Raw genomic sequence first — 12,731 nt, 5'->3', positions numbered from 1 at the left:
CAATAAAAGCTTTTGATTAAGAAAACTTTGCCTTAGATTTGAAAATAATTAGTGTTAAATTAAAAGCAAAAATAAATACATAAATATATCACACTTTCGAACATAAATTTAAATGCATTTTTCATTAAATGTTATTAAAAGTAAAAGCTTTCAGGTGCAATAAATACTATATTTTTCATCTTTTTTAATAATATTAAAAATGCAAAGAAAAATTTTAGTTAAAAATGAAATAAATACTTTAGTTCGAACTATCATCACGAATGATAATTTTCGAGTGAACTTAAATAAAAATAAAAGTTTTCATTAAATAAAATAAAATAAATTAACTTCACCCATTTCAGTTCTTTGTTTTTTAAACTTTATAAAAGTAATAATTAACTCATAAAATTTGAGATTTGGATAAGAATAAAATAAATAAATAATTCATGCAGTTATTAAATATTCTTAATTTTTGTCTATAGTTTGGCTTATCGATTGATAATTGAAATTAATCAAATAATTATATTAATAGTGTAATTAAAAAAGTCCAAAATAATTGCAAATGATCAAAAATAACAAAATAATGATATAATTAAAATTAACGAATTAATAAAAAAGATTTTTGTTTAAGTAATTAATGATTAATCATTAAAAATGTGCTAATATCGGTATTTAATCATTAAACGGTTATCCAAAAAAACATGTTTTAATTAATAATCGTTATGAATATTAATCATTATTTACCATGTATGGTATAATTGCGAGTACGTAATCGCTTTAACGGTCTACAATATACCCAAATAAAAGTTGTAATATTTTGTGTACTCTATTGTATTGTATTCTGCCATGAAAAACGGCAGAAAATACAATCGCCGTTCGGAGTCAGCGTTCGCTTTCCGTGACAACATCAAGGCGCACACCACAAATCGGAGGAGAAGCTCGGCCAAACACTAACATATGTGTAAGCGCCAATCTATTATTATTATTATTATTGTTATATTGTACTATTAAACTGTCGAAGCCAAATAAAACAGGGCATGGATAAATCGTATTGTACTTGGTACTAGTCTGGTCATTTTCGAACTAGTTCGGTTTCAGTCAGGAAATTCTAGCTGCAAACTAGTTTTTCTCCTGCCTAGTTTGGGGTTTCTCTGCAGGGTAGGTATATATACATGTTCATATGGTGCCCCATGTTTGTTCAAATGCATTTTGCGTAGGCAGCGTTGGGCCCTGTGCCTTTGTTTTCGTGCTGGTGCATATAGACATGCATGTATGTACATACATATGCCGACGGTATCTTGTTTGCGTTTTCCCTTTGCGCGCTTATTTGTTTACGTGCTGGATCACGCCACTTACATTTTCGGCTATTTAAAAATTGAAATTGCATTGTGAAAAATTCAAATTTCGTGGATTTTCTCAACAATGCTGTCGGTTTTCAGAAAAAAGGCGTTAAAGTCCAAAAAAAGTAAGAAAGCGCCCTCTGGCGGCCCTCAAAAGAAAAAATTAACGTCATAAATGGATTCCTCGACCCCAAAAACCCCCAGAAACATATTTTGAGTCATTTTCAATACAGCTGTTTCAACAGGTGAGCCACTTTATGAAAAAAAAATGATAGAAAAAATCGCTGGCTCGGAATAAAATTTACATTTTTTCTTAAAAAAAAATTCACATCTACAGCTTTTTCTAAAAATTTCCCTCAAGCAAAAAAGATTTTCCTCGCAAACAGAATCCGTACCATTTTTTCCTAAAGACCTTAGCATTTGGTTCCTAAAATTTTCTTAATTTTTTTTTTTTAATTTCTTAAACTAAAAAAATTGTTCCCTTCTTCTCAAATCATTTGTTTTCTCCTTACTTTCCTCGTTTCCCTTCAATTTCCTTCCTTCAAAATATTCCTTGTTTTTCCCCCGTTTTTTTTAAATATAAATTTTCTTTCCTCTTTTTCTACGTAAATTTCGCCTCATACATCGTTTTCCCCCTGCAGTTCTTCTCTGAAATTTTCCTCAAGTTTCCTTTCCTCCCAAAACTTCCCTTCATTAATTTTCGTCTCGGTGCCTTCGTTTCGGTGCTTCGTATTTTCGCTGGGGGGTTGTTTTCTGCTTCCGGGAGGTTCGTCTCTCCTCTCGTCAAAAGCCTTGACGTCGCTTATGTGGGCTGTCCTCGTCTTATCGTGTGTTTCCACCTCCACTATAACTGGTGAAGCGAAGTTTCTTACCGTGTGAGGCCCGGTATATTTCGGGGCCAACTTTGCCGCAAAGTTGTCTACTGCTTTCGATTGTGGGTGCTCTCTGAGTAACACTAGGTCGCCTATAGGTGGCCTCCATTATCTCCTCCGTAGGTTGTAAAGCCGTGCTTGTTCCGCCGATGCCCGCTGTTGGTTTTGGCGCACCAGACTGAACACTTCCTTCAGCGTGCTCTCATCGTAGACTGCCCCTGGGAGTCTCGGCTCGCGTCCTTGTGTCAGGAATGCCGGACTGTAGCCGGTGGATTGGCAGATGCTAGTATTCAGTGCTAGAATTATTTCGGGTAACAGGTCGTCCTAGTTCCGTTGTTGCCCGCCTGTAAACTGTGAGATGATCCGTTTTACGTTACGGTTCGTTCTCTCTGTCGGGTTTTCCTGTGGGGTATACGGAGCAGTGAATTAATGCTTCACCCCATATTGCTCTAGGAACTAATTGAATGCTCGACTGGTGAATTGCGCTCCGTTATCCGTCACCAGGATTTTCGGAACGCCGAATCGCGCGAGGATTCGTTCCTGAAACGACTTACTCAGGCTCTCTGTCGTCGCTTTCCGGAGTGGTACAATCTCTACCCATTTAGAGAATTTGTCATGAAGTACGAGTATTATCGTGCTGCCGTGTTTTGATCGCGGTAGCGGCCCGATGAATTCGGCGCATAAAAAGGCCCAAGGCTCGTCCGCAAGTTGGGTCAACATCTTCCTCGCGGCTTGCTGCTGGATAGGTTTATAGATCTGGCACGACTGACACCCTTTCACGTATTTCCGCACATCACGGAACATGCCGGGCCAGTAATATCGTGCGGTGGCTCTTGCGATGGTCTTTCGTACGCCCATGTGGCCAGCCCTGGGTGTTTCGTGGACCTTGGGGGTTCTTCGCTACGCAAAACTTCCACGGGATGTAGTCTTCACCATCCGCGTAGGCAGGGAGGTGCCGATATAATTTACCGTATTCCACCGTGTAGTCTGGAAATTTGATGGGGTTAGCCCTTACTTCCCTTATCTTCTCCTCCAGCCATTTGCCGGTTCTTCTGTCTGGCATTCTTGGCTAATGATTCCCAGTTGTCCCCCTTGGGGCTCTCGTGAGAGAGCGTCCGCAATTACGTTCAGCTTTCCTTTCCTATACTGTACGTCGAACGAGTGTTGCTGCAGCTCGAGTGCCTACCTCGCGATTCTATCGGACGGAATCTCGATCGCGTTTAACCACTTTAGAGATAAGTGGTCCGTTATCACCGTAAACGTGTACCCCTATAGGTACGGCCTCATTTTCCGAATCGCCCACACACTGGCATGGCATTCTTTCTCTGTCGGAGAGTAGTTGCTTTCCGCCTTGTTAAGGTGGCGGCTCTTCTCCATCGACGTCTTGGGTGAGAACCGCTCCCAAACCATAGTCGCTGGCGTCTGTCTGCTGTATGAACTTCTTAGTAAAGTCGAGGCACGCCAGTACCGGGGCTTCTGTTAGTGCTCTTTTCAGGGCTTCGTCAGCAGCTTGTTGCTCATACGACCACTGAAATCGCTTGCCTTTCTTTAGTAGCACGGTGGCCGGGTGGACAACGCGCGAAAAACCTGGTACGAATCGCCGGTACCAGGACGCTACGCCTAGGAAACAACGTAGCTCACGCTCGCCGGGGCCTTCATGTTCTTCACAGCTTCGACCTTGTCTGGATCCGTATGGAACCCATCCTTGCTTACTACGTGACCTAAATACTTAAGCTCGTCCTTAAAAAATTCCCATTTTTCTGGATTGACCTTCAAGTTCGCCTCTCGTAATCGTCGGAATACCTCGATGAGATGTCGGATGTGCTCCTCGATGGATGTGCTGGTCACGATTATATCGTCCAGGTAGGTGAATGGGTGTGGCTCTAGTTCGGGTCCGATAACGCGGTCTAACGCACGTTGGAACGTCGCTGGTGCGGAGTGGAGCCCAAACGGCATCACGCACCATTGAAGCAGTCCGCGACCTGGCACGGTAAACGCCGTACACTCTTTGATTTTCTCATCCATAGGAATTTGCCAATAGGCGTTCTTAAGGTCTAAGCTGCTGATGACCTTGGCACTGCGTAGCCGCTCTAGCATGTGATGGATCCTGGGTAGTGGGTATGCGTCGGGCACCGACCGTGCGTTCAACTGACGGTATTCCACGCATAGTCTCCACTTTCGTTTCTGCGTGGCTCTCTTGGAGGTACCAGTCATTTGCTCGAAGACGCTTAGTTCTCGGTACAAGAATTCTTTAACCCCGGGGCTCTTTATTTTCTGTGAGGACTAAATATCCACGGAATTTAGCCCACACGGACGCCGCCCCTACACCAGCAACAACGACTACAACAACCACAACGACGACTACAGCAGCATAAGAGACCGTATCAACACTCCCTGGTGACACCGTCACCATATCAACGCAACATGTAGCCATACAACTCAGCAAAACGAAGAGCACCAGCTATAAGAGATGTGACTTGGCAACATACCAGTCAGTCAGCATGGAGCTGTGGTCGTGGACGCACAGCTATTAGTGAGGAGCTCTTACATTTTCACTGTTCTCAATACAAGGCTTGGCTGTTCAAAGATAGAGTGCCGAGTTGGCATACATGTGTTTGTAAAAACAAAGACAACAATTATGGACTAATACAAAGAACATATACTCACAATAATATTAAACATTTACTTTAAACTTAATATTAATATATATACACATAATCAGTACCACTCTCTATGGTAGTCTTGTCATTACTGAATTGTTTATTTTGATATGCATAACATGTAGGCGGCCGCGATGTTGTCCGTATCTTCTTTTTTGTTGATCGTATTCTCCCTTTTTTCTAATATTCTTAAGCTTTCCAAAGTGTATCTCGTCATTTCCCTCTTTTCCTTGTCAATAATCCTAGTGTTAGTGAAATCAGCTGTGTGGCCGCTGTTTAATATGTGCTGTGATAGGGCTGTGCTGTGTTTTTGTTTCCTTATATCTGTTTGATGTTCGGCTATGCGAACACCTAATGCGCGTTTTGTTGTCCCTATGTACACTTTACCACAGTTTTCGTTCTCTTTGCCCTTACATTTTATTTCATAAACAACGTTGTTTTGTTGCTGTATGTCTAGTGGGCTTTTTGTTCTTGTGTAGATTCTAGCTAACGTGTTATTTGTTTTGTAGGCGAGAGTTATGTTTTGTTCCTTTAATGTGCTGTGATCAAAGTTTCCGCTTAGCTTGGGGATGTAAGTGACGCTGTAGTACTTCTTTGGTGTATTTGCTGTTGCTGTGGTCGGCGTTTTATTTTGCTGATTTCCTATTCGCATTGTTTCTTGTTTTAGTAGTTCGCGTATCAGGTGATTGGGATAATTGTTGCTTTTCAAAATGCTGTGTATTTTCTCTATGTTGGCTTCGTGAAATTTTTGGTCGCTTATCGTCAGTATTTTGTGTATAAGATTTTTCGCGGTGTTGATTTTATATTTTCTTGGTTGGGAGGAGAGATAATTGATCAAGCGTCCAGACGACGTTGGTTTCGAGTACCAGTTTAGAACAATATTGTTGTTGTTTTTGTGTATACGGACATCAAGGAAAGGTATGCTCGCGTTTTCTTCCATTTCCATGGTAAACTGAAGTTTTGGGTGGTATTTGTTTAGCGTCTCTAGAATTGTATTCACGTCGTTGCGGTTTGTTATTGCAAAAATATCGTCTACATATTTGTTGATAAACTTGATGTCAATGTTGAAGTGTTGTTTCAGCTCCGAGATGGTGTTGTCCAGAAGGTCGTCCATAATGATGTCGGCAATTGTCGGTGAGAGGGGGTTGCCCATTGGCATTCCAAATGTTTGGGTGTATAGTTTGTTATTGCACATGAAGTAGTTATTATCTTTAAGGCAGAAGTCAAGAATTTGATGGAATTTGTGTTTTGGAATGCTGGTTGTCCGTTGTATCTGGTCCCACTTTTTCATAATAATTTTTGTGGCTAACATTGTCGGTATATTCGTAAACAAGGAGATGACATCGAACGACACTAAAACATCTTCATCAGATACACTTATATTCGTTAATCTCTCTTTCAAATTAAACGCATTCTTCACATTGTATCTCTCTGAAATCAATGGCTTGAGTATTTCTCCGACATATTTGGATAACTTGTAACAGGGGACCATGACTGACGAAGCAATGGGGCGTAAAGGAACTTGCGGTTTGTGAATTTTCGGCAGCCCATATAGCCTTGGCGCTGCAGCTGCGGTGCTGGTGAGAAGCTGCTTTTCCCTTTTGTTTATGTGTTTGGCTTTGTAGAGCTCATCAACTATTTTATTGTTTTTTCTCTGCAGAGTGCTCGTTGGGTCTGTTCTTGAAGTTTTGTATGTGTTTTTGTCTTCTAGTAACACGTTTTTTAGAGGATAAGAAATAATTAAATAAAGTACTATTTGCAAAGGCCCCACAATATAAATTTATTGTAACGGACCCAAGGCATGGCGAGTATACCCCAGCATAGAAAACATAAGCGTCGGGGCCTTCACAGAAAAACGCTTCGTTACAATTGGCGCCCGAGCAGGGACCCGGCAAATAGTACAATACGAGGAGAACATTTCGAAGCCGACAATTAAACCAGCCATGACAGAATCAGTGAGCATAGCGTGGCTGGACAGGGTATCCAAGGAACAGTTAGTGTCCATCACACAGGAACTGGGCATCGAACACACAGGCACCACTCGAGAGATAAGGAAACGGATAGTGGCATGGTCCGCCAAAGCACTCGTCGACCCGGAACTTCACGCAAAATTTCTCGCGATGGAAGCAGCATACAACGAGCAGGAGGCCTACTGGAGAGACGAAAGTGAACCAAAGACACCGTTAACCGTGAATCAATGCGAAAGGACCGCTAATGTGTCCGTTAGGCCTCCAACGCAGAGCCAGTTCACATATCCACCACCGAGTATACAACCGCCACCGCAACACCCGCCAACGACATCAATCTCACCAAACGCTGACGAGCTAACCAACGACAACCATGTGCATACCGTTACTTTTGCGCCCATCATCGACCAGGTACGCAAGTGGTCGGTGAAGTACGATGGAAGACGTGACCCGTTGGCGTTTATAGAACGATTAGAGGAGCTGACCGACGTCTACACATTAAATGTAGACCTATTACCAAAGACGATGGCTGAAATGCTAAGCGGCACCGCCCTCCATTGGTACCGCAACAACAACGAGCATTGGACCAACTGGGCGTCATTAAAACGTGAGTTCCTGCACTTTATCCTACAGGCCCGGTATTTTGAACGCCTGGAGGATAATATAAGGCAACGGAGGCAGCACCCGCGAGGAAAATGCAAGGACTACGTGATCACGATTCAAAACCTGATGCGACACGCGGGTCACAGTAGTGAACAACGGCTGGAAAGGATATTTCGGAATAGCCACCCGGAGTACTTGCTCTACATCAAACGGCGAGATTTTAACACTTTGACGGAACTCCTCACACTCGCAGAAGACTACGAAAGCCATCGGCGGGCCCCAGAAACCGCCCGACGAGAAATAGCGAGACACGTTGGTGACGACCCCATTATGTCACCACCCCAACCGAGACAGGCATTTCAGCAACGACCGCCACCACGCATGGATCAGCATCACCGAGAAGCCCCCGAGTACAGCGCCGGACAACCAATAATTTTGAGCCAGGAATGCGGCCGCCTCTACGCCCTAATCTCGTTGGGTGGAGCGCCCGCGGAAGCCGTCATCGACACAGGTGCCTCGAGAAGTTTCGTGTCCGCCAGCGTGGCGGAGCAATTGGTTAGCTTGGGGAGAGGCAAAAAGATAACTGTGGCCACAGGAATCCTTATGGCCTATGGCACCAGGAACCAAATATCCGAGGCCGTGAGGACCGTAGTCCGCCTTGGGCAAACGATCCACAGCGCCGTTATGCATGTCATGCCTGGAGCAATTGACGACATCATTTTGGGCCTTGACACACTAGGGGGAATGGGAGCTACGGTGTCCTGCGGCGGACACCGCGTCGTATTGACGGAGCCACCTATACAACCGATGCCTACGACACCAAGCGAGCCAACACCAAACACCGAGGACCCCGAACCACCCGTCATGACGAACCATCGCCCACCAAAGAGCAGAAAAGGGAGGCGCCGTACAAGACGACGGTTCGCAAGGGAGAGGGTCGACAGAATAGAACACGAGGGCCCCAACCACGAAGATGAGGCAGCCCGCATACGCGACTTTCTAGCCGAAGAACTGCACAATTTCGAGACTATGAGCGGAGTAGCCACAGTGGGAGAGCACCGGTTCATCATGATTGACGAACGCCCCATCAAACAGCGGTACTTACCGCGAAACCCTGCAATGCAATCTGTCATCGATGCGGAAATCGATGAGCTACTCACGAAAGGACGTATCGAGCCGTCTCGCAGTCCGCACAGTGCACCGATCGTACGAGCCCGGAAGAAGAACGCAAATGGGCGCCTATACGTGGACTACCGTCAACTCAATGCCCGGTCAGTACCGGCCGTATACCCCTTGCCGAGGATACAGCACATATTGGACAAACTTCGCCAGGCGAAGTACATCAGTAGCTTAGACCTCAAGAACGGGTACTGCCAGATACCTCTGGAGCCCAAAAGCCGTCCGAACATAGCCTTCACCGTACCGGGACGTGGCCTGTTCCAGTGGCGCGTCATGCCGTTCGGCCTACATTCCGCACCCCGCCACATTCCAGAAAGCGTTAGACCAAGTCATTGGCCCGGAAATGGAGCCCTACGCGTTTGCTTACCTCGACGACATAATCGTCATAGGGTCCACCTTCTACGAACACGTGAAACACTTGCGAGAGGTACCCCAACGACTACAGCGGGCTAACCTGCGCATTAACTCCGAGAAGTGCGACTTTTTTAAAAGGGAGCTCCGGTACTTGCGCCACGTCATTAGTGACAAGGTCATACACACCGACCCCGACAAAGTCGCCGCCATCAAGGAACTAAAACCACCGACCAACGTGAAGGAGCTACGCCAATACCACGGGATAGCTTCCTGGTATCGCCGGTTCGTACCCGACTTCGCTTTGTTAAGCCAACCATTCACCGCCCTCCTGAAGAAGGGCAAACACTGAAGGTGGGGAACTGAACAACAGGAAGCGTTCGAAGTGATAAAAAAAAAAAACTCACCGAGGCCCCCATCCTCGCGTGCAGACTTCAGCAAAAAATTGACCCTGCAGATGGACGAGAGTAATTTCGGCCTAGGGGCAGTACTCACACTGTAGTTGGAATCGCATACGCAAGTCGGAAGCTTAATAAAGCAGAGATCAATTATTCGGCAAAGGAAAAGGAATGCTTAGCCATAGTCTGGGGAATACGCAAAATGAGGCCCTATCTGGAAGGATACCGATTCAACGTCATAACCGACCACATGTCACTAAAATGGTTAAATTCGGTCGAAAGCCCCTCAGGTCGCATAACGCGATGGGCACTGGAGTTGCAACAACACGCGTTCGACATCGAGTACCGCAAAGGAAAACTGAACTTAGTCGCGGACTCACTGTCTCGAACACCCTTAGAAACGCTACTACGAACAACAGTGGCGGAACCACGATGCAAGTGGTGGCACAGACGGGTCGATGAAGTGCGTACCAACCCGGAGAAATACGCCGATTACATGATACAGGAATGGCAGCTCTACCGTCATATCCCGTGTCGATCCCAGGACGAAGAGGCAGTCCCTGGAAACTGTGTGTGCTCAACCCACTCCGTCTACGAGTACTAAGGGAGAACCATGACATACCAAGCGCGGGACACATGGGTATGCGCCGAACAGTAGCACGGATTGCCAATCGGTATTATTGGCCAGGAATGTTTCGCGACATCAGCCAGTACGTCCGTCAATGTGAGTCCTGCCAGAAGTATAAGGAAGAACAACACAAACCAGCCTGCAAGATGCTCTCGCAGGTCGCACAAGAACCCGATTTAGCAAGTGGGTGGAGTTGGTCCCCATGAGACAGGCCACAGCGGAAGGACTTCGCCGCGCGTTTAGGGAGCGTATCTAAAGCAGAAGGAGGGTTTTGCTAGCCCCAAAATATGCCGGCCCCTACCAGAACCTCCGACACGTATCCCCGGTAATCGTGGAGCTACGAAAGACCGACGACAGGAGGACAAGAACGGCGAACCTTGCCGAACTGAAGGCGTTCAAGACGGCCGAAACACAACAAATTAGCAACACGGAAAAGGGGGAGAAAACCATAAAATAAATTAAATTAAATTGTTACTCTCAAAGAAAAAAAGGGAAGGTAATTTAAAATAAAATAAATAAAGTTAGCAAGACCGTCGCATCAGTGGAGACCGCCATTCGATCGTCAACTAGCGAACCAGCCACACGTGAATAAACGATAGAATTTTACAAAAGGGTGAAACCAATCAACGATGAACATGAAAGAGTTAAGCGAAATGGAGAAGAGTGGGAAGCGCTTGCCGCCGCGATGTACGCTGCACTCACGCACGCTACTGGACAGACGCGCAGCCAGCAGCGAGCAATGGCGACCCAGCTAGCCGCTAGGCAGACCGCCGTTACACGCGCTACCAGTATCACCAGAGGTAGTACCACTGCCATCGTCACCGCCCCGAGCACCAGCACCGTCCGAAACAGCGTCACCACGACACAGCTCGTCGACACCAACAAGGGAACAAACGGTCATTCCCGCCGAAGAAGCCGATGGACCAGCGCTGAACCACTTTCCAGAAATCGCTGAGCGGGTCCGGAAAGCTCTACATGACATCAAGGAGGGGATCTGCAGGTCCCAAGTGAGGTTCACAACGGCACACCACCGAGTAACCATATACCAGTGGGGCGCTCGTGTAATACCGAAGCACCGCAAAACTTAAGCCCGCCGAAGAGGGAGGGAAGTGTGAGGACTAAATATCTACGGAATTTAGCCACACGAACGCCGCCCCCTACACAAGCAACAACGACTAAAAAAGCAACAACAATGACTACAGCAGCGTCATCAACACGGCCAGCCAACATAAGAGACCGTATCAACACTCCCTGACACCATCACTATAGCAACGCAACATGTAGCCATACAACTCAGCAACACGAAGAGCACCAGATATAACAGATGTGACTTGGCAACATACCAGTCTGTCAGCACGGAGCTGTGGTTAATACAATATACAATGTTCTCAATACAAGGCTTGGCTGTTCAAAGGTAGAGTGCCGCCGCCCCACAGTGAACCGTGAGCCCGCGTGACGGAGACGCCCGTTCGCCCAACAGTAGCGCCGGCATCGCCCCACCACCGCGCGTCAACGCGGAACTGCTGCTGTGAACACACAGCTACTAGCGTAGGGCCCTTGACTTGTATACTGTTCGCAATACAAGGCTTGGCCGTTTAGGGTTAGAGTGGCTCCACACCTCAGTCCACCGCAAGCCCGCGCACGGCGACGCCCGCCACACAGGAGCAGAGCCCCGACGTCGCACGGAAGCAGAGCGCCAACACAGTAGCGCTGCTGGATTGGGCTGTCATATCCTCGTTTCTGCTGAGTGTCGGCACGTCCGCGAAAGGGATTGGGGACGCCCGGTCGTGCTTTGCGGCAAGTTCCGTCAAACGCCTTGTGTACCGTGGATCGTCTTTTATCTCTGACAGGAACTGTGATAGCCTCTTCCACAGCTCGTCAACTGTCCCGGAATCTTCTAACTCGAACTCCGCAGTATACTCGAGGAGTTCCTCTTTACGTAGATTGTATACCCACGATAACTTCACCATCTTCACTGTTCTTAGAAAATATTGCTAGGCTTTGCCCTTTCCTGGGTCTTTCCACACGCTTGCTCTGCACTTATTGTTTCACTTGGAGTCTTCTCACTTCACTCACTTTCTGGTCTTTCTCTATAGTCTGTTCTGGCACTTTCACTTTCTACTCTCTCTCTCTCTCTGGAGTCCTTTTTTCGCACTTTAACTGTCTGCTCTCTCTTTGGAGTCTTTTCTCACAGTCTTACCACATTTAACTTTCACTGTTTAGTTTACCCTAGTCTTGCTGTCAAATATTGTCCTAGTATTGTCATATCAAGTCCCTGCTCGGGCGCCATTTGTAACGAACTCCGGGTTATGCTGGGGTATGCTCATCGACTGCCGGGTTCTCAACAAAAATAATAAGGGTTCCTTTTTCGGTTTATAGCAAAGCACTCGTCTGTCTTGGTCCTACGTTAAGAGGACGGTAGTAGAACCTACGCGTTCCTCTCCGATTGGTGGGCGTAGCTCCGTCCCACCGAATATAATTACGGCTATAGTAAAGGAGCGGGAATAGAACCTACCCACAACCTTTCAAGAGAGGGAGTAGAACCTGCCCGTCTCTGAATACCTGGCTAAGATCTATAAGAGTGGGAGTAGAACCTGCCCGTCTCCTGATACCTAGCATAGGGAGTAGAGCCTACCCTATGCGTGCAAAAGATCCTAACTCTGCAGCAGCCGCCTGACGACTCCTGTCTGCTTTGATTGCTGGCCGGCTATTTATACAAATTGCCGGCCGCAGTCGCGTCGCGTATGTCCCGTT

At 46.5% G+C, this 12,731-nt stretch overlaps 3 protein-coding genes across 3 annotated transcripts in view; 1 reads left to right on the top strand and 2 right to left on the bottom strand.

Moving 5' to 3' along the window:
* The window catches only part of LOC118734991, a gene marked incomplete in the record, with an annotated part of 783,173 nt that overhangs the window by 378,473 nt on the left and 391,969 nt on the right, over positions 1-12,731 (bottom strand).
* LOC118734953 lies at positions 4,952-6,343 on the bottom strand. The gene has a single exon (XM_036464548.1). The coding sequence runs from the start codon at positions 6,341-6,343 to the stop codon at positions 4,952-4,954; it is 1,392 nt and encodes a 463-aa protein (XP_036320441.1).
* Positions 6,795-9,053, top strand: LOC118734952. The gene has a single exon (XM_036464547.1). It carries the CDS (start codon positions 6,795-6,797, stop codon positions 9,051-9,053), a length of 2,259 nt encoding a protein of 752 aa, XP_036320440.1.

The sequence above is a fragment of the Rhagoletis pomonella genome, unplaced genomic scaffold (assembly GCF_013731165.1).
Source record: "Rhagoletis pomonella isolate Grant_MI unplaced genomic scaffold, Rhpom_1.0 Rhpom_scaffold_00003, whole genome shotgun sequence".
Taxonomy (NCBI): Eukaryota; Metazoa; Arthropoda; class Insecta; order Diptera; family Tephritidae; genus Rhagoletis; species Rhagoletis pomonella.
The sequence above is the reverse complement of the archived record's forward strand: the minus strand, read 5'-3'. Positions and strand labels throughout refer to the sequence as shown.

Coding starts and splice junctions, on each gene's coding strand:
- LOC118734953 (XM_036464548.1), bottom strand. CDS start 6,343: ATGGTCCCCTGTTACAAGTTATCCAAATATGTCGGAGAAATACTCAAG.
- LOC118734952 (XM_036464547.1), top strand. CDS start 6,795: ATGACAGAATCAGTGAGCATAGCGTGGCTGGACAGGGTATCCAAGGAA.